Consider the following 23,472-nt stretch of genomic DNA (forward strand, 5'->3'; position numbering starts at 1 on the left):
GAATGTGATGCACCAGAATTATACACTGAAATGCGACTTGGATAAAAATTTATTGATCATGACCAGCTCACGACCTCTTCTTCCCTCCAAAGGCATAGCAGTGTTCTATGGTTGATTTATTTTTATTTTTTTGATAGTTCTAGAACTTATCACCAAACAAGTCCATGGAACTTATTTAAAAATTCACCTCTTTCCTTCAACATTGGAATAAGTCATTATTTCAAACCTGTCCTTAATTTTAGCAATAAATGATAAATTTGAGTCCATTATCAGGAGTAATACTATGACTAGTATTACTTTTGGCCAGACATGAGGAAGGTGTCAAAGGACAAGGAAGAAGCATAATCCAGGATAACAAGACCAGACAATCCAGTTGTTCCCAAGGCCAGGAAATTATAATTTTTTTTTAAATGAGATGGCACCATTTGGGGAAGGGAGGTAATCAGCACTTGCTTAGTATTAGAAGAAGAGAATCTGATACTTTAACATAAAATGAAAAGATATCCTGAGCTTAACATCAATGAAGGCCATTTTTTTACCAACTTCAAAAATAGTACAAAGAGCCACCTTGACCCAGAAACCTTGTCCCCATCACTATTAGATTCTTTCAAAGTAAATGCCCAAGAGCATGGACAAGAACAGGAATATTCAGGTTGTAGAAGTCAAAGGCAGCTCAAGAAAGCTTTGTATTATAGAAGTGTTTTTCTTTTCATCTCCAGTGACAGAAAATCTAGTCAATGAGACCCCTACATATCTCAAAATTTCTTTAAGTTCTTCAAAGATATGAAGAATATCTCATGATAAATATACTTCAATGCTCAGGCATAAATGACTGCCTGAAAATCCTCTCCACCTCCTGCACATCCATTCTCACAGCCCCCAAACTCCCCACATCATCTTCATTGAAAGCAAGTACATTGAGACTGATACCTGTGTAGCTCATGTAGTTACTGAATGGAGCCCCCAGGAAGTGGGTAAAGCCGCAAGTGTCATTGGTAGGCTCCGGGTCCTGGCACAGCTTACTCTTGGGAGTGGGCGCAGTGTCAGCACAGAGGTCTCCTGTGTCCATGGAGGGCACTGTCTCCCTGCAGGGGTCATCGCAAGATTCTCTTTCACTGACCCCTTTGAAGACATGGTAGAGTCCCAGGACATGCCCCACCTCATGGACCATGATGTTGGTATGGCCAGGCATTCCGTAATAGGCTGGGTTGAGGACAACGCCACCTGTAATAGAAGGTTTGGAAAACATATCTGAGCATTTGAGGAATGGCAGCCCTCTGATCCTTAGTTATGTCTTCTTATAAATTAGCAAGTGTTCAATGTCAGCCTCTAAGGCAGGGGTGGGGAACCTTTACCTTCCAAGGGCCATTTGGATATTTATAATATCATTGGTGGGCCATACAAAATTATCAACTTAAAAATTAGCCGGCTTTAACACTCCTAATGCACAATCCCTAAACAGGAGAATGTAAATTTAACAAGACAGTGCTTAAATTCTAATGAAAAACATAAGCCTTTTAACACACTACTGATAGTAATATTTTCTTTTTATTCTGAAGAGATGGGACTTCTTCCCCCAAATCATCTGCATGCAACATATAGTAAAGAGCTTGGCTAACATATGTGTGTTAGATAGAATGTTGCATATGCTAATTTAGGAGGAAGTGCTGTGTACAATACTCATTAAGGAAAAACCCGAGGTCCTGGACCTCTTACAGTAATTCTGTCCATGAGAGTCTGAGTTTAGGAAGCCACATTGGGGTAGAATTTAAGGAACTGGAATGTGATCCTGTCATTAACTTGCTATAGGACCATGGCTCTGCTCTTGGACACTCTCCATCTATAGAATGAGGGGCTAGCAGGGCTCAACCCTAGGCTCCCTTCCTGTTCTCACTCAGGCCCACTAAGAGCTAACATGGAGTACTGCATAAGACAATCATAAATATCATGTGAAGAAATGTGGCTACCATGAACTGTCACCACCTCAGCCTTATGTGTTCCAAGATTTCCATGTTCCTGGAGCTGGCAGCAAAGGGAAAGAGCTAGGAAAGAGCAGCTCAGACATTCTGCTCTCAGATCTGTCCTGGGTTTTCTCAGGAGCAAAATTCACTGCCCAGTAATCCTCGTGGCCTTCTCTCTACCACACTGTCCCCTCCTTCCTCTCTCCTATGGGATCAGGCAGAAACCAGCTCTCTGACATCCCCCGAGGGATCCCAGATCATGAGAGGGGACAGAATAGGCTGAGGGACCCCACCCTTGCACAATTGGGGCCAGGGAGGGATGCGGGAGGTTGGCTAGCCACGGAGGGACCACAGGAGGCCTGGTGATCAGTATATGTCATAGCAAGCAGTTGAATGGCCTTAGCATATCATTAGCATATTATTCTTTGATTGGTTGAACAGACCACCAGACACTTAGCATATTAGGCTTTTATTATATAAGATTAGAGGAGTGGGTCCTAGTCATTCACCCCCACACACATGCATTTCATGCCAAAGTCTATGTGAAGCATAAAAGCTTGCTGTCCAAAATCTAAAGACAAATGTGAGAACTTCTTTTCATGAAGAAGGAACAAGACATGGTAAATAATAAAAACTGAGTCCCCTGAATGGTCAGACCAAGGAGGGTCTGAAGACCTGGGAACCCCACCTTTCAGGGGCCTGTGTATTCCTTTCCCAGGAGTGACTTCATAAGAATAATGAAATGAAAGTACAATTGCCACTTTCCAGGATTATTTTATATTAATACTAGAGGCCTAGTGCACAAAATTTGTGCAAGGGAGGAGTGTCCCTCAGCCCATCCTGCACTTTCTCCAATCTGGGACCCCTGGAGGGATATTCGACTGCCTGTTTAGGCCTGATCACGAACTGCTGGCTCTCAACCGCTCACCTGCCTGCCTGATTGCCCCCAACCACTTCTGCCTGCCAGCATGATCACCCCCTAACTACCACTCTCCTACCAGCCTGATTGACACTTAACTGCTCCCCTGTCAACCCAATTGCCCATAACTGCCCTCTCCTGCCACCTTGGTCACCCGTAACTGCCCTCCCTTGCCAGCCTAGTCACTCTCCCCTTCCAGCATGGTCACCCCCAACTGCCCTCCCTGCAGGCCTAATAACCCCTAACTGTCCTCTCCTGCAGGTCTAGTCCTCCCCAATAGCCCTTCCCTGTATGCCTGGTTGCCTGAGGGACCCCACTGGTGCACGAATCCATGTACCAGGCCTCTAGTATTCAATATTTAAATATTACAATATTCAAAACCATTGCTCATTTTTGTTTCTCCTCATCTTGAAGGATTAAAACATAGATGAGGGATAAAATATAGTGTTAACATGGGGGACAGAATCCCCTCCCTTGTAACAGAATCCCTTCCTGTGTGCTCTCTGCTCCAACCTGCTACATTGAAATAGGAAGTAGAAGACATGCCAAAATATGGGTTCAACCATACCGTGGCTCCTCAATCTTTACTCTAAGACACTGTCAGACTCTCTCTGCCTTTGTTCACCTCCCTAACACCTGTCCAGCAAGGCTGTCTATGGACAAGACCAAAAGTACCTAAGCAAGGGAAACTAAGAAGCAATAGTAAGAATAGAAGAGCAACAAGTTAAAAATACTAGTATTTCACCCCAGTGGTTCCTTGACTCCCCTCCCTCCATCCCCTTTTCCCACTGCCCGTTCCAGAAGCCAGATTCTCCTCATTCATCCACTACCTCACTAAGAAATACAGAACAGAGTGAAAAGCAAGGAAAGAAGGAGTTCTCTTCTATCAATAGCTGTGATAGTTTCCAAAGCCTATGCCATTTGGGTTCTGAGAGGTCTCCACGGTTTAGCCAGCATGGTGGATAAATGGAGGATATAGTGAGTTTTGCCTCATGTTAGCAATGTCACCCCTACATCTCAGCCTAGAGAAGATTCTCCTAATCTGGAAGGGAAAAAAAGGAATAGAAGGAAAATAATGAGAATGTATGTATGATGGTGGGTCTGGATTAAATAGAACTTTCCAAAGCCCTAGTAAAAGAATAAAGATTCAAAATAGTGCATGTGGTCTGACAGTGGGGGATCTTGCCTCCTTCTGGTGATGAATTCCTGGGTTCATGGTCTTGATCTAGAGAAGAATGGCTGACCAGTGGAGCTTAAAGGAAAGGGTGACAGAGAGACCCCAAGTGACGCCCTGAAGATGGTTTCCTGATGGGTGCAAGGGTCATCTCAGATGCCAGCCTCACCTGATGACTGAACATAAAATGGCCTTGGCATCTGTAAGCCTTCTACACATTAGATACAGCCCCAGGCAGAACAAGCTCAACTACTAGTAAGAGTAAATATCTACCACTCAACATCATAGGGACTCAAAATAGAAATTAAGTTCAATTATAAAAGAATAATTAAGAATTTAATTTCTTGCATATCTGAATGTATACACTGGGATTTGAACATTGCCACTGACTGTACATAGAATGAAATATGAATGGGACTTCTGCGATTTAGCAACTGGTGGCCATGTGTGACACAGCTATTGCTTAATGGACTGACAGTGGAGCACACTTCCTTAGAAGACCTTTTAGCTTTGATTATCAGGGACAAGCTAACACAGTAAGACAGAGTTGTTGTGTGGTAACGGGAAGAAAATAGAGGGAAGTTGCTAATTAAAAGATGAAATCTAAGTAGCAGACAGCCAAGCTCCCAAAGTGATGCTGTATTAGCAGCTTCCAACTGGCTTTTCCCAGCTTCAGCACAAGGCAGCCAGAGCGGCACGTGGTGAAGAAAATGATTTCCAAAGCCACTTCCATTCAACACACACACACACACACACACACACACACAGACACACACAGACACACACACACAGAGACACACACACACCCCAGACACACACAGACACACACAGAGACACACACACACAGACACACACACACAGACACACACACACAGACACACACACAGACACAGACAGACACACACAGACACACACAGAGACACACACACACAAAGTCACACAGACACACACACAGACACACACACACACAGAGACACACACACACACCCTAAGGCAGTTTGAGAAAAGGACAAGTTTAAAGCAGTTCTGTAAAACTTTTAGGGCTGAATATTATATGCCCATAAAACATGGCAGTTGAGGGCTGATGTGCAGGTGTCTACATAATTATTAATACTTCCAGTTATTGGCTAAAAACACTCCTCAAAATACACTTTTCATCACAAAGGGACAAAGCTACCAAAGAGTGGCTGGGGGGTCCAAGGAAGAAGCAAAGAACTGGCAGAAATGGAATGATACACAAAGGGAGAGAAAGAAATAAAATATTTTTTAAAAAATCATGGGAGCTAGAAAAAAACAGCACATTTTTAACAGAACCAGACCAGAAACCATTCATCTCCAAATCTTGAATTGGCTTCTTAGTTTTATAGTCTGTGGTCTCATTAAAAGGAAGTCCTTATTCTGGGCAAGACTAAACCAAGAAAGGGATGTGTAAAGGATAAAGATTTTGCAGTGTGGTATCATTTTTTTTTTCTTCTTTATACACTTTTAGCCATTACTACCTAACAACTGTCAAGCCCTTCAGGCTCTCCAGCTACTCCCACCTCATAGAAAAGTAGTATGATTTTAAAAACTAAAGATGCTATTACTGAGGCAATGAAGATTTATGATGTAATTCCTTCCTTCCTTCTGAATGAGGAAAGTGCTTCAAACACACACACACACACACACACACACACACACACACACACACACACTACTTATGCCAGAATTTCAGGCACTACAAAATATGTATTGAAATATTTTCTATAATTCATTTATTAACTTAGCATTTATTAAGCATCTACTCCATGTCAGGCACTGTTCTGGGCACGAAGTAGTCAATGATTACTAGTTTAAAAGAAGAGATAAAGGTTATTTGTATGTAAATAATCACACATAAAGATGCTTATTTATTCCACCTACTTATAAATGCATGATCCTACCTTTGGGACACCCCAATTTCAGGGCATGAAATTTATATCCTAGAGTAATTTTGTCCAAAATTTTCACTATCCAAAAGTGCTCATCCAAGTTTGAAACCCCAGTGAACCTGGGATAAGCCCACTTAATGAATGCTGTCTTCTGACAATGAAATAATCTACAACAGTAGCCAGTGGGTGATTCCAAAACCAATCCCTGTCTTGTTAATGTCAGGTAGCCTGTCTCATTACTAATCCTACAATTCTTCCTATTTACATGGTGATCTCCAGTGTACATACCTCATTCATTCCTCATCTACGGAAAGAATCCCTCTGCTTAGGCACCATAGAGACCCATGGATAGGAGTTAGTATCTCCTTTGTGTGTGGCCCAGCCACTTAATGGTAGTGCACCAGCGCTTCCCTCTTTACCTCCTGTACACTCTTCTACCTCCTCCTCTGCTCTCTGCACCTGCACTCATTAAAACAATCTGGCAGAGACTACCAAAGACTTCCTGCTTGTCAAGTCTCTGGCTGCCTCTGCCCCTGAGACCTCAACCCCACTGTGCATTAATGTGGCACAATTGATGTAACACCCTAATCTCAATGCCAACCTGTTGGTAGGAGGAAGTCGAGGCTTGTCCTGAGAGACCCCCTCCAAATTTCTGTGTGATGAAAATGTATCCCACACCTGAGCTCATCTCTGCTACTTCCACCTTGCCCACTCCCTACTCAACTGTTGCTTTGCTTTCCCCAGCCCAGAGAGCTGTCCCTCCAGTATCACCCCAAGATGGCTGCTCTCCTTGGACCCCTGGGTCCAGTGACATTCACAGACGCTGCCCTACAGCCACCCATCCCCACAAATGGCCACCCATCACTCACTCTTCTCTGACTGATAAAAAGACTCCCTTTGCTTCTTATCAGCTGCTCTACCATTGAAAGCAGTTGTACCCCTAAGTACACTTTTTTTCTCTTTGTAAATAAGCCAACATCTCTCCAGGGCAAAATCTTCAGGTTGAAAAGGAAGTGAGATGGGAGGCTGTTAGCAAACCCAGGAAGGTCAACCACAGACACACAATGTTCGAAACGTTCTACCCTGCCGCTATTATTGCTGCTACTAATGAAGCTAGCATTTCTGAGGCTGTGCTATGTGCCAGGTACTGTTCCTTATGCTTATTACCCCCATTTTATGTATGAGGATACTAAGGCCCAGAGAGGCAACTTGCTAAGAACCAATTAGTTCCTATCTATATGAAGCTATATTCTACTCTATAATTCAAAGATTTTTCCCCCCCTACAAGGTCACATTTTCTGAACTCATTTGTAGATCCTGGATGTTTAAACCCCTATTACCAGCCAGGTTCAAGTTCCCTCCCACATATCCTTTGGGTTCCATGCACACTGGGCCTGTTGCTTGTGATCTTATTGGGATGTCAGAATGTTACTTGGCAAGACAGACATTTTCTAGAACAATTAAGGAAGATGGTTGGCCCAGGACACTCCTGAGTGTCTAACTCCAGTGCCAGAGAGTGACCAAGTCTCTTGTCTAACCTGGCCAGGGTGCCCTGGTGCTGAGTTCATTCCTGAGGCACCAGTATTTGTGGGCCACAGGGAACTTTCTCAGATCTCTCTCTCCTTTGGCAGCTGGTATACCTCTAAGTCCTGCTCCTCCTCCTCCTATTTAAGTCCCTTCAGATGACCCTCAACTCAACATATCCAAAACCAAACCAGCTCTCCCTTTATTCCTCCTTTTCCTATATTTTCTGCCTTGGCCCACCAACAACTCAGTCAAAAAGAATTCTTCTCCCTCCCCACATTTACTTAATTATGTGAACAGTTTCTCAGTACTTAGAGCTATAAATTTTTAAAAAGCAATATAACTAATGCTGAATCCTATCTTGTTACAGCAATTGCTATAAGTCATCCACAGACATAATAACTAATTTGGAGGGGGAAAGACACCTCATTAAGATGTGCATTTCCCATTTTGTTTACTAGTCATCAACCAACACTTAAAAATGTTGATTTTTATCAATTTTGAACAACTAATCAGTTCCAAAATCAGCTCAATTGAGGAGAAATTTTCAACAATTTAGAACTTATCAGTATTGATGTGAATATCCTATTTGTGTTGTTATACCACAGTTTTGTTAAATACTACCATTGAAAAAAATAGGTAAGCAGTTTGTGGAATCTATTTGTATTATTCCACATGCAAATATACTACTGTATCAACATTTAAAAGTTTAGTTTAAAAAATAATTAATGCAAAAATTTGTTTTATTCAAAATATGTTTTTTAGCAGAGAAATGGGTGACCAACTGTTAGAAAAATAAGCACCTATATGTCCCATTAATATGAAATTCTATAGAAAAAATGAAGTAGAAACACAAATTCAAAGAGAAAAAGAATCAGTGAATAGTACCCCAATGTTAAAAAAGTGTGTGGCCACAAATTTTTAAAAATAAATAAGGATTATCAAATTGTTATATTACCAAGGATACATTTAGAAGAGTAGACTTAAATTTTATTTTAAAATTTCAATAATTTATAATAGTATAGAAGAATTTATATTATTTGCTTCTACTGAAATGTATGATTGAATGTTTAGATGTCACTTTTAGGCTGTGCAAAGGGTACAGTGATTTTTCAAAGTCTTTTAGGGGGTACAAGTGCTCTGCAAAAATAAATTTGAAGATCACTCTTCTAGCCAATATATTCCACTTTAACAGCCCAAACCTTGGCACCTATGAGCCTACTCAGTCTGGAATGCCTTCTCACTGTCTGCCAAGCAAGGCTCTTTCAATTCCCCTCTTCAGCCTCGCCCCTCTGGAAACTCATCCCAGGTGCTATGGGTACAACATAGTACCTTCTCTCCAGCTCTTGCCTGACCTCATGTGCGGTATCATTACACTGCACCCTAAGTGTGTGTATACACTCTATCTCCCAGGTAAGCTGTGCAAACCTTTAGAGTGAATTCCTTTATTGTCCTATCTCTGGTATTGCCATGAAACAGATTCAATAGGTTCTGGATGAATAAGTGAATTAATTATCATCATGTGCCTGGGATTAATAGTTTATAAAGAGTTTACCACTTAAATTAGTTTTCTGCCTTTGAAAATATATTTTCAATTTAAGTGTTGAGTACTAAGGCTAAAGATACTCAAACCAATAAACATTAGGGGATCTCATACATTCATTTACTTATGAAAAATTCTGCCCTGGGTTACTAATAGGATTAAAAGTACAAAATTACCCTAAATGGCAGAAATGACATTTTGGCAAAGGAGGACCACACCTCACCTTGGTCTTTTAGGATAGTCACTGAAGCCACTGGTGATCAGAATTTGGATTCAATCTTCAAACAATGGCTACTGTACTTATCTTCTAGGTCACTCAGCTGACTCTCAAAATGCAGGAGTCATATGTGCTGATACAAACAGGTAATTTCAAGACTTGAAAAGACTATTAAGAAAATCCTAGCCTGGTTGGTACGGCTCAGTGGTTGAGTGTCAACCTATGAACTGGAAGGTCAAGGTTCAATTCCTAGTCAGAGCATATCCCCAGGCTGTGGGCTCCAACCAGGAGGCAGCTGATCAATGATTCCCATCATTGATTATTTTGTCTCTCTCTCTCCTCCTCTCCCTTCCTCTCTGAAATCAGTAAAAATATGTGTGTGGCCGAAACCGGTTTGACTCAGTGGTAGAGCATCGGTCTGTGGACTGAAAGGTCCCAGGTTCGATTCCGGTCAGGGGCATGTACGTTGGTTGTGGGCACATCCCTGGTGTGGGGTGTGCAGAAGGCAGCTGGTCGATGTTTCTCTCTCATCAACGTTTCTAGCTCTCTATCTCTCTCCCTTCCTCTCTGTAAAAAATCAATAAAATATATTTTCTTAAAAATATTTGTGTGTGTGTTTTAAAGAAACTACTAAATCTCTTCCCCTATCATGTTATGCTGCCTATACTGTTCTATGCCTGGTTTAGGTAAAAAGAGTTTCTTTGTTCAATCACAGTGATGACTGAACAAGAAGAAGTACCCTATTTTTCAGACCATAAGACGCACTTTTTTCCCCCCAGAAGTGGGGGGAAAAAGTGCCTGCATCTTATGGTCCAAATATAGCCTATACATATACTTTAAAAAAAAAGTTTTTTTACTTGCCCGGCTCTGTGTGGTCTCTGTGTACTTGCCCGGCTCTAAAATGGTTCTAAATGCTGCTGTTTACTTTACAGGGTTGATTACATGTGTTTATGACTGTGATGTTGGATTTTAATGCACATAAAATATTTTAGGACACTATTTGTTTCAGAATCTTTTTTTCTTCATTTCCCTTCTCTAAAAACTGGTGCGTCTTATGGTCCGGTGCGTCTTATGGTCCGAAAAATACGGTAAGTATGAACAGGAGCCATTTCACACTGAGTCAGACCTCTCAGCTGCTCAGGCTACTTCTGAAGATCACATTACCTATCAGGCTATAGGGGGACATGGCTTTAAAAAATGCTTAAGAGTAAAACATAAGTATCCCAAGCTTCTTTTGCAATTCATGATGAGTCAATAATTTATGAGATAATTCTGGAAACCATTTAAATTTAATACCTTCACTCATTTATTCATTTATCTCTTCATTCACTAAGCATTCAACAAGCACCTGCTATATGCCAAGTCTCTGCTTCTGCATAGAGGTTATAGACCTTATGCAGATTTCACAAGGTCTTATATGCACACATGAGTATGTGTAACTCTACACAATTTTATCACAGGGATACCTTTGTATAACCACACCACCACCAAAATCAGGGTACTGAACCCTTGCCCGGTAGCTCAAGAGGTTGTAGGTTTGCTTCCTGGTCAGGGCACATACCTAGGCTGTGGGTTCAATCCCTGGTCAGGACAAGAATGGGAGTCAACCAATTGATGTTTCTCTCTCACATCAATGTCTCTCTCTTATCTTTCTCTCCCTTCCACCCTCTTTCCCTCCCTCTCCCCATCTCCATTACTCTCTAAATATATCCAAAGATGATGACTTAAGAAAAAGATACTGAACTGTTCCATCACCATTAAGATTACCCACCTGCTATCATTTTGTCTCACCCATACTCATACCCTGCCACCCTATCTCTACCCCATTCCTAACCCCTGGCAAGCACTAACTTGTTCTCTGTCTCTATAATTCTGTCATTTTGAAAATAACTACATAGATGGAATAATACAGCAGGTAACTTTGGGGATTTTTTTCCTACTCAGCATAATACCTTTGAGAGTCATCTGAGTCATTCCACACATGAGTTCTTTGTTCCTTCTTGTTGCTGAATAGATTCCATTGTACTACAGATGGACTACAGTTGGTGTAAGCAGTTAGCACTGAACTCACTTTTGTCATTTGCAGTTTGAAACTATCCTATATAATAAAAGGCTAATATGTAAATGGACCAAATGGTGGAACAACCAAACAACCAGTTGCTATTGACATGCACTGACCACCAGGGGGCACGAGTGGAACATGGGGTCAGCAGCAGGTGGCAGAGCATGGAACATTGTGGGTGTTAGCTGCGGTGAAATGGTGGAGCAGGTGAATGGGGGTGCCAGACCAAGGCAGTCACTGTCATTAGGGTGAGGCTCTGGTGGTTACTGAAAATTCATTGCTTCTGCGCACCGTGGTCCCACCAGGCGCTCACACCTGCTGCTGATGCTGGCCCCAATTACTGTATGGAGTGAATGGGAGAGGTGGTGGGAGCGGGGCTGCTGGCACATAGGGAACAGGAGGCTGTGGCGGGAGGGGCCGGGCAGGAGCATGGAGGATGGGATGTGCCCCTATGCTCACCACAGCCTCACAATTCACAGTTCCTTTCAAGGTGCATGAATTCATGCACTGGGCCCCTAGTTACAAATAAAACTGCTAGGACAATTGATATAAAAGCTTTTGAATAGGTTTAAGTTTACATTTCTCTATAATCATTGTCCAAGAGTCCACTGGCTGGAGCACAGGGCATATGTTTGCTTAGTTTTATAAGAAACTGCCAAAGTATTCTACAGAGTGGCTATGCCATTTTACATTTCACCAGCAATATAGGAGAGATCCAGTGTCCCTACATCTTCACCAGCATTTAATGCTGTCATTATTTTTAAAATTAAAATATAGTTGGCATTCAGTATTTGTTGTCCAATATAGTAATTTGACATTTACATACCTCATGATGCTATCACCACAATAAGTCTAGTAGCTACCTATCAGTGTGCACATGTATTCCAGTTTTATCAACTCTATTCCCTGGGCTGTACCTTACATCCCCCTGTATTTTTTATTTTGGCCATTCTAATAAGTGAGTAGTTACATCTGGCTTCAATGTGAAATCTCCCTAATGGCTAATTATATTGAACATCTGTTCATGTGCTTATTTCCCATCTGTATTTCCTCTCTGGTAAAATGTTTGTTCATGTATTGCCCGTTTTCTAATTGGAATGTCTGTTTTACTGTTGAATTTTGAGAGTTCGTTATATATTCTAGATACAAATCCTTTGTGAGATGTATAGTGTGCAAATATTTCTTCCAAGTGTGATGTTTCTTTGTCTAAACAGACTCAGAGAAAAAGTTTTAAATTTTGATGAAATACAATTTATCAGTTATTTATATGGACTATGCTTTTGGTGTTATTTATAAGTTCACTCTCTCGTGTAGTCCTGCCCTGACGATTTTCTCCTATGTTTCCTTTTAAAGTTACCGTATTTTTTGGACCATAAGACGCACTTTTTCCCCCCCAGAAGTGGGGGGAAAAAGTCCCTGCGTCTTATGGTCCAAATATAGCCTACACATATACTTTAAAAAAAAGTTTTTTTTACTTGCCTGGCTCTGTGTGGTCTCTGTGTGCTTGCCCGGCTCTAAAATGGTTCAAAATGCTGCTGTTTACTTTACAGGGTTGATGACATGTGTTTATGACTGTGATGTTGGATTTTAATGCACATAAAATATTTTAGGACACTATTTGTTTCAGAATCTTTTTTTCTTCATTTCCCTTCTCTAAAAACTGGTGCGTCTTATGGTCCGAAAAATACGGTATATAGTTTTATTTTTTATATTTAAATATCTGATCTATTTTGAGTTAATTTCTGTACAAGGTGTAAAATTCACATTAAGATTCCTCTTCTGCCTGTGGATGTCCAATTGTTTCAATACCATTTGTGGAAAATACTTATTGTCTATTAATATCAAAGTATATGTAAGAATATTACCTCCTTTATTCCTCAGAGTGGTAATACATTCTTTCTCTATTATTTATTTTTTCTTGAACAGGGTTGTTTTTTCACTCTAGGGGTCTATCAATTCTTTTCCCCAAAAAAACTTTTGGTTCTGTTAATTTTATTCTAATGAATGTTTACTTTCTATTTTATTTCTTTCTACTTTTGTTACTTTCTCTGGTCTTCATTCATTGGGTTTAATTGTTATGCCTCCAACATATAGAATCAATCTCATTCCATGTCATCACTTTATTTACATCTAGATTATAGAGTTAGTCTAGAACAGTGGCTGGCAAACTCATTAGTCAACAGAGCCAAATATCAACAGTACGATTGAAATTTCTTTTGAGAGCCAAATTTTTTAAACTTAAACTTCTAAGGCCACTTCTTCAAAACAGACTCACCCAGGCCATGGAATTTTGTGGAAGAGCCAAACTCAAGAGGCCAAAGAGCCACATGTGGCTCGTGAGCCGCAGTTTGCCGACCACAGGTCTAGAACATCCTGGATATTTCCCTCTGTTTGCTCTGATATCTCTTACCTGTTTGCAGTGAAACATTTTGACAAATTCATGTTTAGTCTCCACTTCACTTACCCAGATGACTGATGGCTTCCTTATCCCAAGGCCAGGTGGCAGCACCTGCAAGGTCTTCCCTCACAGAGCTGGCAAAATAGACATTGAGGAAGTGTGTACTGTTGAGCTGCAGCGCCTCCTTCAGCTCCTTCACACTCATGTAGGCCCTGTAGAGCACAAGAGAGGGTCAGAGTCACACCGAGGGGTCAGCTCTCAGGGAATAGCACAGCCACAACTACTCAGACACTCCCAGCTAGTGCCACTTTTTAGAAGGGCAGGGAGGCAGAGACCAGGCTGTCATGAAGACATTTTGGATATTTATTCTAAGATCAATAATACCCCACCTTGTTAACATTCAGTATTTGACGTCAGATGATTTCTTCAAGATAAGCCCAATGTGACTCCTAGTTCTTTGCCCTGAGATTTATCCCAGGCCATGGTGAAGGCCATCTAACTCTCAGTCTCAGCTTCTTTGCATCACACTGCATGCTCTATATTAAGATCAGAAAACCAACTGAATCTTTATCTCAGTATATGCTTCTTCCCAGACATTACTTTTTTCTTTTTATCAATATATATATTTTTTTATTGATTTCAGAGAGGAAGTGAGAGGGAGAGAGAGAAACATCAATGAGGAGAGAGGATCATTGATCAGCTGCCCCCTGCACACCCCTCACTAGGGATCAAACCTGCAATCGAAGCATATGCCATGACCGGAATCAAACCATGACCTCCTGGTTCATAGTTGGATGCTCAGACACTGAATCACACTGGCCAGGGCTCAACCAGACATTACTTTTTAAGAGGGGAATAGTGGCTAGGAAAGAAAGTGAAAGAGGATTTAAAAAAAGAGAGAGAGATGAGTGATAGGTAAGAGAGTGTGTCATAAAGCTACTGCAAAAAAATATTATATATTTTTTTATTTTTCTAGCCCCTTAATCATAGAAATTCTACTCCTACTCACTACCTTATGATACCAAGTATCTTTATTGATGATCTTAAAAGCACTAGGCAACATTATGTTTATACTTACCGAATCAATGGTCTATTAAAAACACATGCCCTATGGCCCATTAGAAAAGAAAAGGAAATAATCATTTGATCTTTTTATATGCTCATATATAGTCAAAGACCTTCATATTCCTGGTAACAGTGAAACTTAACACTTTACCACAAGCAAACAGAGGCTGCCATTCTCACTGAAGAGCTATTCTAAGAAGGAACAAGGAAACCAGAGCTCAGTGGCCCCTAGGACTCACTAGATGCTTCCCATAGTGGCTGGCCATGGTTTGCACTCCAAAAAGGGGAATGTTCTCATCACAGCTTCAACTGAACAGACCGTTCCCTCAACCAAAGTTGGATCAAACTTCACTGTTGCTATTCTGGTAATCTCCCAACCCAAATGCTCATGTTAGGACAACATGACCTTTCTTCTCTTGCTTGCTCTATCTCCCAGCCACACTATTGATGCCATCTACTTATTGATGCTTTGTGTAGGATATATTAGCAAGGAGTACCCAAGAAATAGAGATCACAAAGATTGAATTTTTTAAAAGATAAAGGTGTGTAGGTATGTAGAGCTAAGACCCATTGGCCATAATATAAGAGCTTTTCTTCCTTTAAAAAAAAAATTAGTGATTGATTTAAGAGAAAGGGGGAGGGAGGGAAGGAGGGAGGGAGGGAGGGAGGGAGGAAGGGAGAGAGAGAGAGAGAGAGAGAGAGAGAGAGAGAGAGAGAGAGAGAGAGAGAGAGAATATCCAGTCATTCATTAGGTGATTCCTGTATGTGCCCTGATCACAGGGGATCAAACCCACAACTTTGGAGATTGGGATGATGCCAGGACCTAAAGACTGTTTTAGTATTCTTTGGAACAGAACCAAAAAGAGAAATAAAACATAAAAAACAAAAACGATTTTGTTTTAGAACCAGAGATTCTTGGGAGAAATGGGATTTGAAAAATACTTTCTTATAGAGTTATAATATCTTGGAAAAATAGTTCTCAGCCCCAAGAAATCATCCAGTTCCACGAGGTGATGCCAGATGTGATCAGAGGGATATTCCTTCTGCTGCCGTCCTGGAGACACAGTGTGTTTTGGACTGTTGCCTGGTTTTCCCTGAACATTAGTCACATCCGTGTTCCCTTTCTCCTCTATTAAAAATAATTACAATTTCCTGACTTGATAAATTAATGGTTTGAAGCTGTGATGACATCAAATAATTATTTGACATGGAGATGCCCCAATAGGCCAGAAGACAAGAGTAGAAAAGGGGCAGATGGGAGATGAGACAAGAGAAGAGAAATAGAAAAAGAAAGGAAAAAGAAAAGAAGAGCAAGAAGAACCAGAAAACACCTATATGCAATGCAGGGACCATGGAATAAAAGTCATACCCTTCCCTGTTTCTATCCAGAACTCTTATTATCATTAGGAATTGGTAATCTGGCAGTTCTCTCTCTTTCCCCCTCCCTCACTTTCCCAAATCTCCTGTCCCTGGTATGGTTTACTTGGGCTATAAGTGTGTTTTTGGCTCCTCCACCTGCCATTTACCAGTCTTGGCGACCGACTTTCAGTCCTCCCTCAACCCAGCAGCAGTTCCACTCATTTCCTTTGAGCATCCTCCAACAGGCCTCTTCCTCCACCACCAACCTTATTAACTGGTTCTATTCATCACCCTCTTCTCCTTGCCCATCCCTCTCTCCAACCATAAAGTATCCTTCCAGATGAAAGTGGTTATATCATACTGGTGGCAAATTGGGTGTGGTTGCTCCAACTCCTGCACTCCATGGAAATATAGATAGAAGTCAGCAAGTCCAAGAGAAGAAGACATTTCAAAACGCAGTTTAAACAGTCATTCATTGAATGGATAGAAAAATGTCTTATTTTGCTGGAAACAAGGATTTGTGACCAGATGATTCTAGAAACCAAAAAAAAAAAAAAAAAAAAAAAAAAAACACGTAAAAATACAGACGTCAGTATATCTGCTTTGGTATAGAATGTTTGCCTATTACAGCACACGTATGCCATGTTAGGACTTACATCAGAGCCAATGAGGACAAACAGCTTAGCTTGACACTAATGTGGCCAGAGTCTGGCTCAGACCTAGGGTGGGGAAAGTGAATATTATCCATAAATTCAGAGTTTAAAATTTTGCTTCAAAAATGATTTATTAAGAGACAAACTTGCTATTCTAAAGAACTTAATATTCAATGGAAGGTAAAATGACATACATAAATGTTATAAAAAGCATTAAGAGTCACAAAGTGACCATGTGAAATGAGAGATGAACTGCATGAATCTGCTTAATTCCTGCCAGGATCTCCCCTTCCTCATCCTCTTCACACTCTAGACTGAAATACCACACCCTTCTCCCTGAGGACTCAGACCAACCAAAGTGAAGGTGCATCTTTATTTTTATAAAAATTGCCTCAGAAACAAGTTTCCCTTGAAGCTGGCATCCCAAGTGGCTGTGTGCACTGCTGCCTTCTCTTACTTCTGACATGCTCCTGATAGATGCACACTTGCCTCACTAATATTATGACTCTGACCCACTGGTTTGGGATAAAACCTTGCCTGGTGTAACATGGATGTCATCAGCTTCACTTCCATCACTTCCATCACAGCTTCTTTTGTTAAAGTTGTTAGCAACCTGCTAATTGCCCTTCCCCACAAATGAAAAAAAAAAAAATCAGTCACCTTCTAATTGGAATGTGCCATATAGCTAGGACCCAATTAATTATAATGACTATTATTAGAGGCAAATAAATTATTGTTACATAAATGATTTTCACTTTAATAATTATTTATCTTGGCAAAAAGGCAGACTTCAAAGAGTTTAGTGGTGTGTGTGTTTTTATTGTGAATCATTCTAGTCCCTATTTTGCTTATTATTCTAAAATCTGTAAATTTTAAAACATCATTCTTTGCATTTTTATGCTTCATATGTATTCTCTCATATGAAGGTCACAACAATCCTATGAGGTTAGCATATTTTATTTTACAGATAAGAAATTAAAGTTTACAGAGATAAAGTCACTTACTCCACACCTATAAGTTTCAGAGGCAAGTTTTAAACCTGAGTCCCTCTCACTTCAAAGCCCACATTCTGTATCCTATTCTTAAACTGGTTTTCCTATAATCTTTGAGTCAACTGTGTTGGGCTTTGGCAATGAAAAGTTGTATAAGACATGACAGTTGTTTTCAAGAAACTTTGTGTGGTGATGAAGATAACTGTGTAAACAGGTGGTTATAACACAAGGTGACAGGTACAATGATAGCCATGTGAACAAAATTATTTGCAAGAGCAGAAGACGGGTTAAAAAATCAACATAAAGAACCAGACAGATGCTATGAATCGGCTTGTGCACAACTTCCTCACCCCTTTCTTGGGTGTCTCCCTGCTCTGGAGGACAGAGAAGTTAGGTTCTACATTTCTCCAATTCCCTTGCCCCAGAGGATCTGGATGTGATTGAGATTCTATTATACTAATCAGCTGTGCTCTAGTGAGAAGTGGAAGGTGACAGTGAGATAAACACCTTTCTTCTGACTGTTTGTTTGCTTTTTTATCTGCCTGCCAGGATGGCTGGGCGAGAGTCCTGGTGCCCAGGCACCAGCAGTGAGGGTGTGGAGAAGCTGGTGCAAATCTAGACAGAGCAGTGCTGCTGGGACCTCAACACTCCCTGCCTTCCTGTCTCTGACAGGGGCTCCACTTGCTCTCCAGTTCTTCGAGGTTGTTCTGAGAGATCTTTCTAGATGCCCAAATGAAATCCTACTACACTGGCCCTTTCAAAACCTTTATAACCACTAAATTCCTTTGTTGGTTAAAATAGCTACAGTACTTTTTGTTTTTTGCAACTAAATTTTGACTGATTCAGAATTATATTTCAGCTGTGTTTACAATGTTTGATTTTAGTTCTCAAGGCAGAAGAACAGGAAAATACATTCAAGCTGATGAAGAAATGGAGCAAGGGTTATTGTTTTTAATCTGAATCATAGAATTATACCCTAAGATCCAAAAAAATTACCTATTTAGGTGCTGATAACAAATTAACATTCAACTCTGTGGATAATAAGAGATGCAAAAAGGCTGAAATTGAAAGATATTTCAAGTTCCATTAAAGGAAAAAGAGAAATTTGGAAACTACAGATTAGTAAGCACAATTATCAATTCCCAGAAGTATTTCCAATGCATAATTAAATAGACAAATGTTTACAATTAGATAAGAAAGAGGTGATGACTGGAACTACCATGGAATCACTTGAAGGGTGGGGGAAATCACACAAAATTAATCACATTTATTTTTTGTTGCTTTGGGTGTTTTGTTGGATTTACTGGAATGGCATGACTCCTTGGAGAAAATATGTCTTGATTCAACAGGATACATGATGAATCTCTTGCTAGATCTTAATGAGGATGGTGAAGAAATGCATAGTTGTATATTCCTAACAACTCACACCAAATCAGAAGATCAGGTCTTTGTATTTGCCCTGATTTAACTGAATTATTTAATCAATGTCTTGCAAGAATCTACACAATGTAATTTTATCACATTTTAAAATTATCTGAATTAGAAAGATGATATGTTAGATTCAAATACATATCAAAAAGCTATGATTATGGGGGTAAACTCAAAGGTAAAATTGACAAGTTTCAAATGTAAAATTTAAATTTAAGCATACAAAAATAACAATTGCTAAAATACAGTATTAAGGACTCTAGATTTAGCAACAATTAATAGGGGGGAATGACGACAGATTTCAGTTGCAACAGCACTCTGTGACTCCCTGGGAGAAACTATAGTCCCCTAGGATTTAATTCTAGGCACAAAGAGAGTACATTGCCACAAATAGACTTGTGTTTGGTTATCCTATGCTTCCCTTGGACATGTCATTCTTGGTTCTCTGTGGTCTATACAATCAAATCCTTTACATTTCCTTTAAGTTGCCACACAAAGCCTTTTATTCTGACCCCCCCCCCCCAGAGTATCCTAGCACCACTATGCCATTGACTGAGCTAAACTGATTTATCCACTGATGTCAAGTATGCCTTTAATCTTTTTGGTTTTGAGGTTATTTGGTTGATTGGTTGTTTTGGTTTTATTTTGGCCTCCCTGTTTTACTTATGTTCTCCCTTACATATACAATTAACAAAGTTGTTTGTCCCCAACTTCCTTCCTCTGCCTGCCTGGTCATCCCTAACTGCCCTCCCCTGTAGCGTTGATCGCCCCCAACTGCCCTCCCTTGCAGGCCTGGTCTTTCCCAACTGCCCTTCCCTACTTGCCTGATCACCCACAACTGCTCTCCCTTGCAGGCCTGGTCTCTCCCAACTGCCCTCCCCTACTGGCCATCTTATTGTGGCCATCTTGTGTCCACATGGGAGCAGGATCTTTGACCACATGGGGGCAGCCATCTTGTGTGCTGGAGTGATGGTGATTAATTGGATGAGGCCAGTCGAGGAAGAGGAAGAGTCCAAAATAATGTCTGAGTTTTTAAATTGAGTAACTGGGCAGCACAATTCACTGAAAATAGGAGAAGGAACAGGTCTGGGTGAGTCAAATATGAATACAGAAATGGGTGTACCTCCTAGAGTAGAATTATTTTAATTCCTTTCAGGGACTTAATATTGAGAAATTCCTGTCTCAAGCACCACTTCCTGGGAATCGCCTGGAAGTTAGAGAAAATAGGAGAGGGGGGTAAGAGAAAAGAAAGAAATGGCTTTGAGGGTTGATGGTAGTAGTTTGAGAGGAAGCTCCTCTAGGCTGCTTTCCCAGTAAATAAAAGGTGAAGGGTCCCCTCAGAGTGGGAAGTGAGGTGATGGGGACAAAAATTTGAGAAGACTCAGAAGGTATGAAATATCAGTGTGGGAAAACAGGGAATGGGAAAGCACTTACTAGGGAGATACATGAGACCACTTAGATGGCATTCCTGAGAAAGGACTGCCATGCTCATCTCCTCCTAAATCCAGTAGTCATCACACCTACTTAGATGTAAGTAAAAGACTTCTGCTGTCACTCGCAATTTCTAAGTACAGTAGCGAATTTTTTTCCTCAATGTGGAATTTATAAATGTTATAGAATAATAAATTCTGTTAATTATAAATTGTATACATGCTTAGATTATATATAAACATGAAGATGTCCATTCACCCTTAGCCCTCTGGAAAACTGTCCTCTGCAAGGTCACCAAATATCTCCTAGCTCCTCTTTCTAGGACACCTCTCTGCCTTTTCCTTCCTGACCTCTCTGAGGCTTCTGGCTTCAATGAGCACTTCACTTGGCTTCAGTAAGTTGGCATTCTCCTGCTTTATCTCCTATAGCTAGACACCCCTTCCCATATCTCTCCTGGGACCTTCTCTCTCTCCCCCATCTCTCAAGCACTGCTCTCCCCGGGCCCTGCCTCTGCTTTCTTACATATCACTCTCTACTTCCCTGGGGTGAGCATGTTCACTCCTGCAGCTTTTCTTGCACTGATGACTCCAAAATGTGTGTCTCTAGCCTAGATTTGTCTTCTGAGTTCCAGGTAAGTATATTAACTGTCTACTGGTTATTATCCCCTAGATATTTGAGACCTCAAACTCATGAAGTCTAAAACTCAACTCATCCTCCTTTTCCATTTCCTCTTCTTGTGTTTCCTTGTCATGGAGACAAGCATAATCATTACTCTGTATCCAGCACTCTGGATGGAAGTTATCTTTCTCAATCCCATGTCCTCTCTTTCTCAATTCCATGTCCAATCAATCACCAACTCGAATAAGTTCTATATATAATATTTCTAAAATCCCTCCCTCCCACAATCCACTCTGTCGTTGCTTTAAGCCATCATACCTTCTTTCATAGTTTATTGAGCAAAATCTTTACTGCTAATCTGTGTCCATGGCTAGCCTATGTCCAGTCTGCCCCATTTTCTTCCATCTTCCTTATGGAAATCTGAGTAAGCCATTTACCCACTCCAGCAGTATCCAGTGCATTTGAGATGAAATCCAAATGCCTTAATACATTTTCAAAACCCCTCATGACTGGCCCCTTGCTACCTGTATGGCTTCATCTCTGGTCATTATTTCTCTTACAATGATTTCCCAAATCCACTAAGTACTTATAGCTCTGCATCTCATGGTTCCATGAAGGTGCACAAATTTTTTTTCAGCCTAGAATGTTCTTTTTCTGTGAACTTTTCTAGTAACAACTATCCACGATTAAAAAAAAAAATTGGTCCTAACCACAGATCTGGTTAAGCCTGGTACTACATCAGCATTGGTTCAACCAACTGATACTGAGGGTACTGTGCTAGTGACTGGAGGAAAGCTATAATGTCAGTGGAGATCCTTCTGATTCCAGAGTTCTCTCTCTAACATGGTACAGTATTGCTTCTAATGATAGACTAAATATTTCTCAATATTAAGTCCCTGAAAGGAATAAAATAATTTTACTCTAGGAGGTATACACTTCCTAGGAGGTACAGCCATTTCTGTATTCATATTTGACTTTTTTATAAGGCAACTAATTCCAATGGACCACCAGATAATAAAATAAGCATTTAAAGAATAGACTCATAGACTCCAGAAGTCTCTCTGGTTCTAAAGAGATACAGGATGGGAAGATCCAAATCCTCCAAGGCTTCTTCTCACAGCTTCCCAAGAAGTTGCCTGAACCTGCAACCAGGGCCCACTTGTCATCATTGGCTCCTCATTCCACCTTCTCACTGGACAGGGCCTCATAAACCCAAAGCACCCACATGGAAATTTCATCCATGTGCCTCCTGATGAAGAGACTTTTGATGGGAGAATTTCTTTGCCTTTTGCATGATCACTTGTAAACTTCGATTTTAGATAGTTGCCAGACCATTCCTGTCCATCTGAAAGTTGAAAGTGTTGTAATGGCTGAGGAAAGAGAATTCTGTAGTCATCCATTGCAACACCTTCCTTGGCCTCCCTTCCCCACTCACACCTCCTGGCTTGTCCCTGACCTACCTTCTCCTCTTCTCTGAGAGTTGGCAGGCCGGTAGGCATGCCCTCCAGCCACTCTTCTTAAGAAGAACAGGACCAGTGTTTGTCTAGAGAGAGCACTCCTCCATCCCTCTCCCTCTCTGCCCCTGACATCCATGCTTTGAAGCCAGCTGAGGATCAGATCATGTGTTGGCTGAGCAATTACATTCAGACTGTGGCCTAGCAATGACTCACACTCTTGTGGTCTACTTGTGTTTACCAGGGATACTCGATTCCAGATGGATTTCCCTTTCCCCAGGCAACCTAGAGCTAAGCCATGTCTCCATTTTTCTCCTGCCACCCCAGCACTCTCCACATTACCCTTTCAATACCAATGGTCTCTAAAAGGTGTGTTTGTGTGTGTGGGTGTGGGTGTGGGTGTGGGTGTGTGGGTATGTGCGCGCGCCATATAAATAGTCTTTCTTGCATTCTTTTTCTCCATCTCCTCCTTCCTCTTCTTTTTTTATAACTCTTAAAAAATGGTAAAAACCATTTTTAATTTACAGATCAGACAAAAGTAGGTGCAAGCAGAACTTGGCCTGCAGTTTACAGCTGTAGATCCATTTGGTTCTAAAGTCAAGTGGCAATTCTGAGAGTAATGTGGATATTGGGGCTGACTTTGCTGCAAAGTTTTTCCCAATAACTTAGACTTCCTTGACTTATCTCAGAGCCTGTACCAACACCTGCAGGAGTTGCAGGGACATCACCATCACCGACAAGCACTTGAAACCAAGGTGATGGCG

The 23,472-nt window shown here is 40.9% G+C and overlaps 1 protein-coding gene across 2 annotated transcripts in view; it reads right to left on the reverse strand.

Moving 5' to 3' along the window:
• The window catches only part of PAPPA2 (pappalysin 2), a 295,333-nt gene that overhangs the window by 117,938 nt on the left and 153,923 nt on the right, over window positions 1–23,472 (reverse strand). For both annotated transcript variants that reach the window (XM_045583190.1, XM_036442074.2), the window contains exons 4-5: window positions 13,775–13,920; window positions 931–1,224 (exon numbers count right to left, since the gene is read on the reverse strand). In XM_045583190.1, the coding sequence (XP_045439146.1) occupies window positions 931–1,224; window positions 13,775–13,920 (440 nt within the window). The remainder of the gene's footprint in view (window positions 1–930; window positions 1,225–13,774; window positions 13,921–23,472) is intronic.

The sequence above is a fragment of the Pipistrellus kuhlii genome, unplaced genomic scaffold (genome assembly GCF_014108245.1).
Source record: "Pipistrellus kuhlii isolate mPipKuh1 unplaced genomic scaffold, mPipKuh1.p scaffold_m20_p_18, whole genome shotgun sequence".
In the NCBI taxonomy this organism is placed as follows: domain Eukaryota; kingdom Metazoa; phylum Chordata; class Mammalia; order Chiroptera; family Vespertilionidae; genus Pipistrellus; species Pipistrellus kuhlii.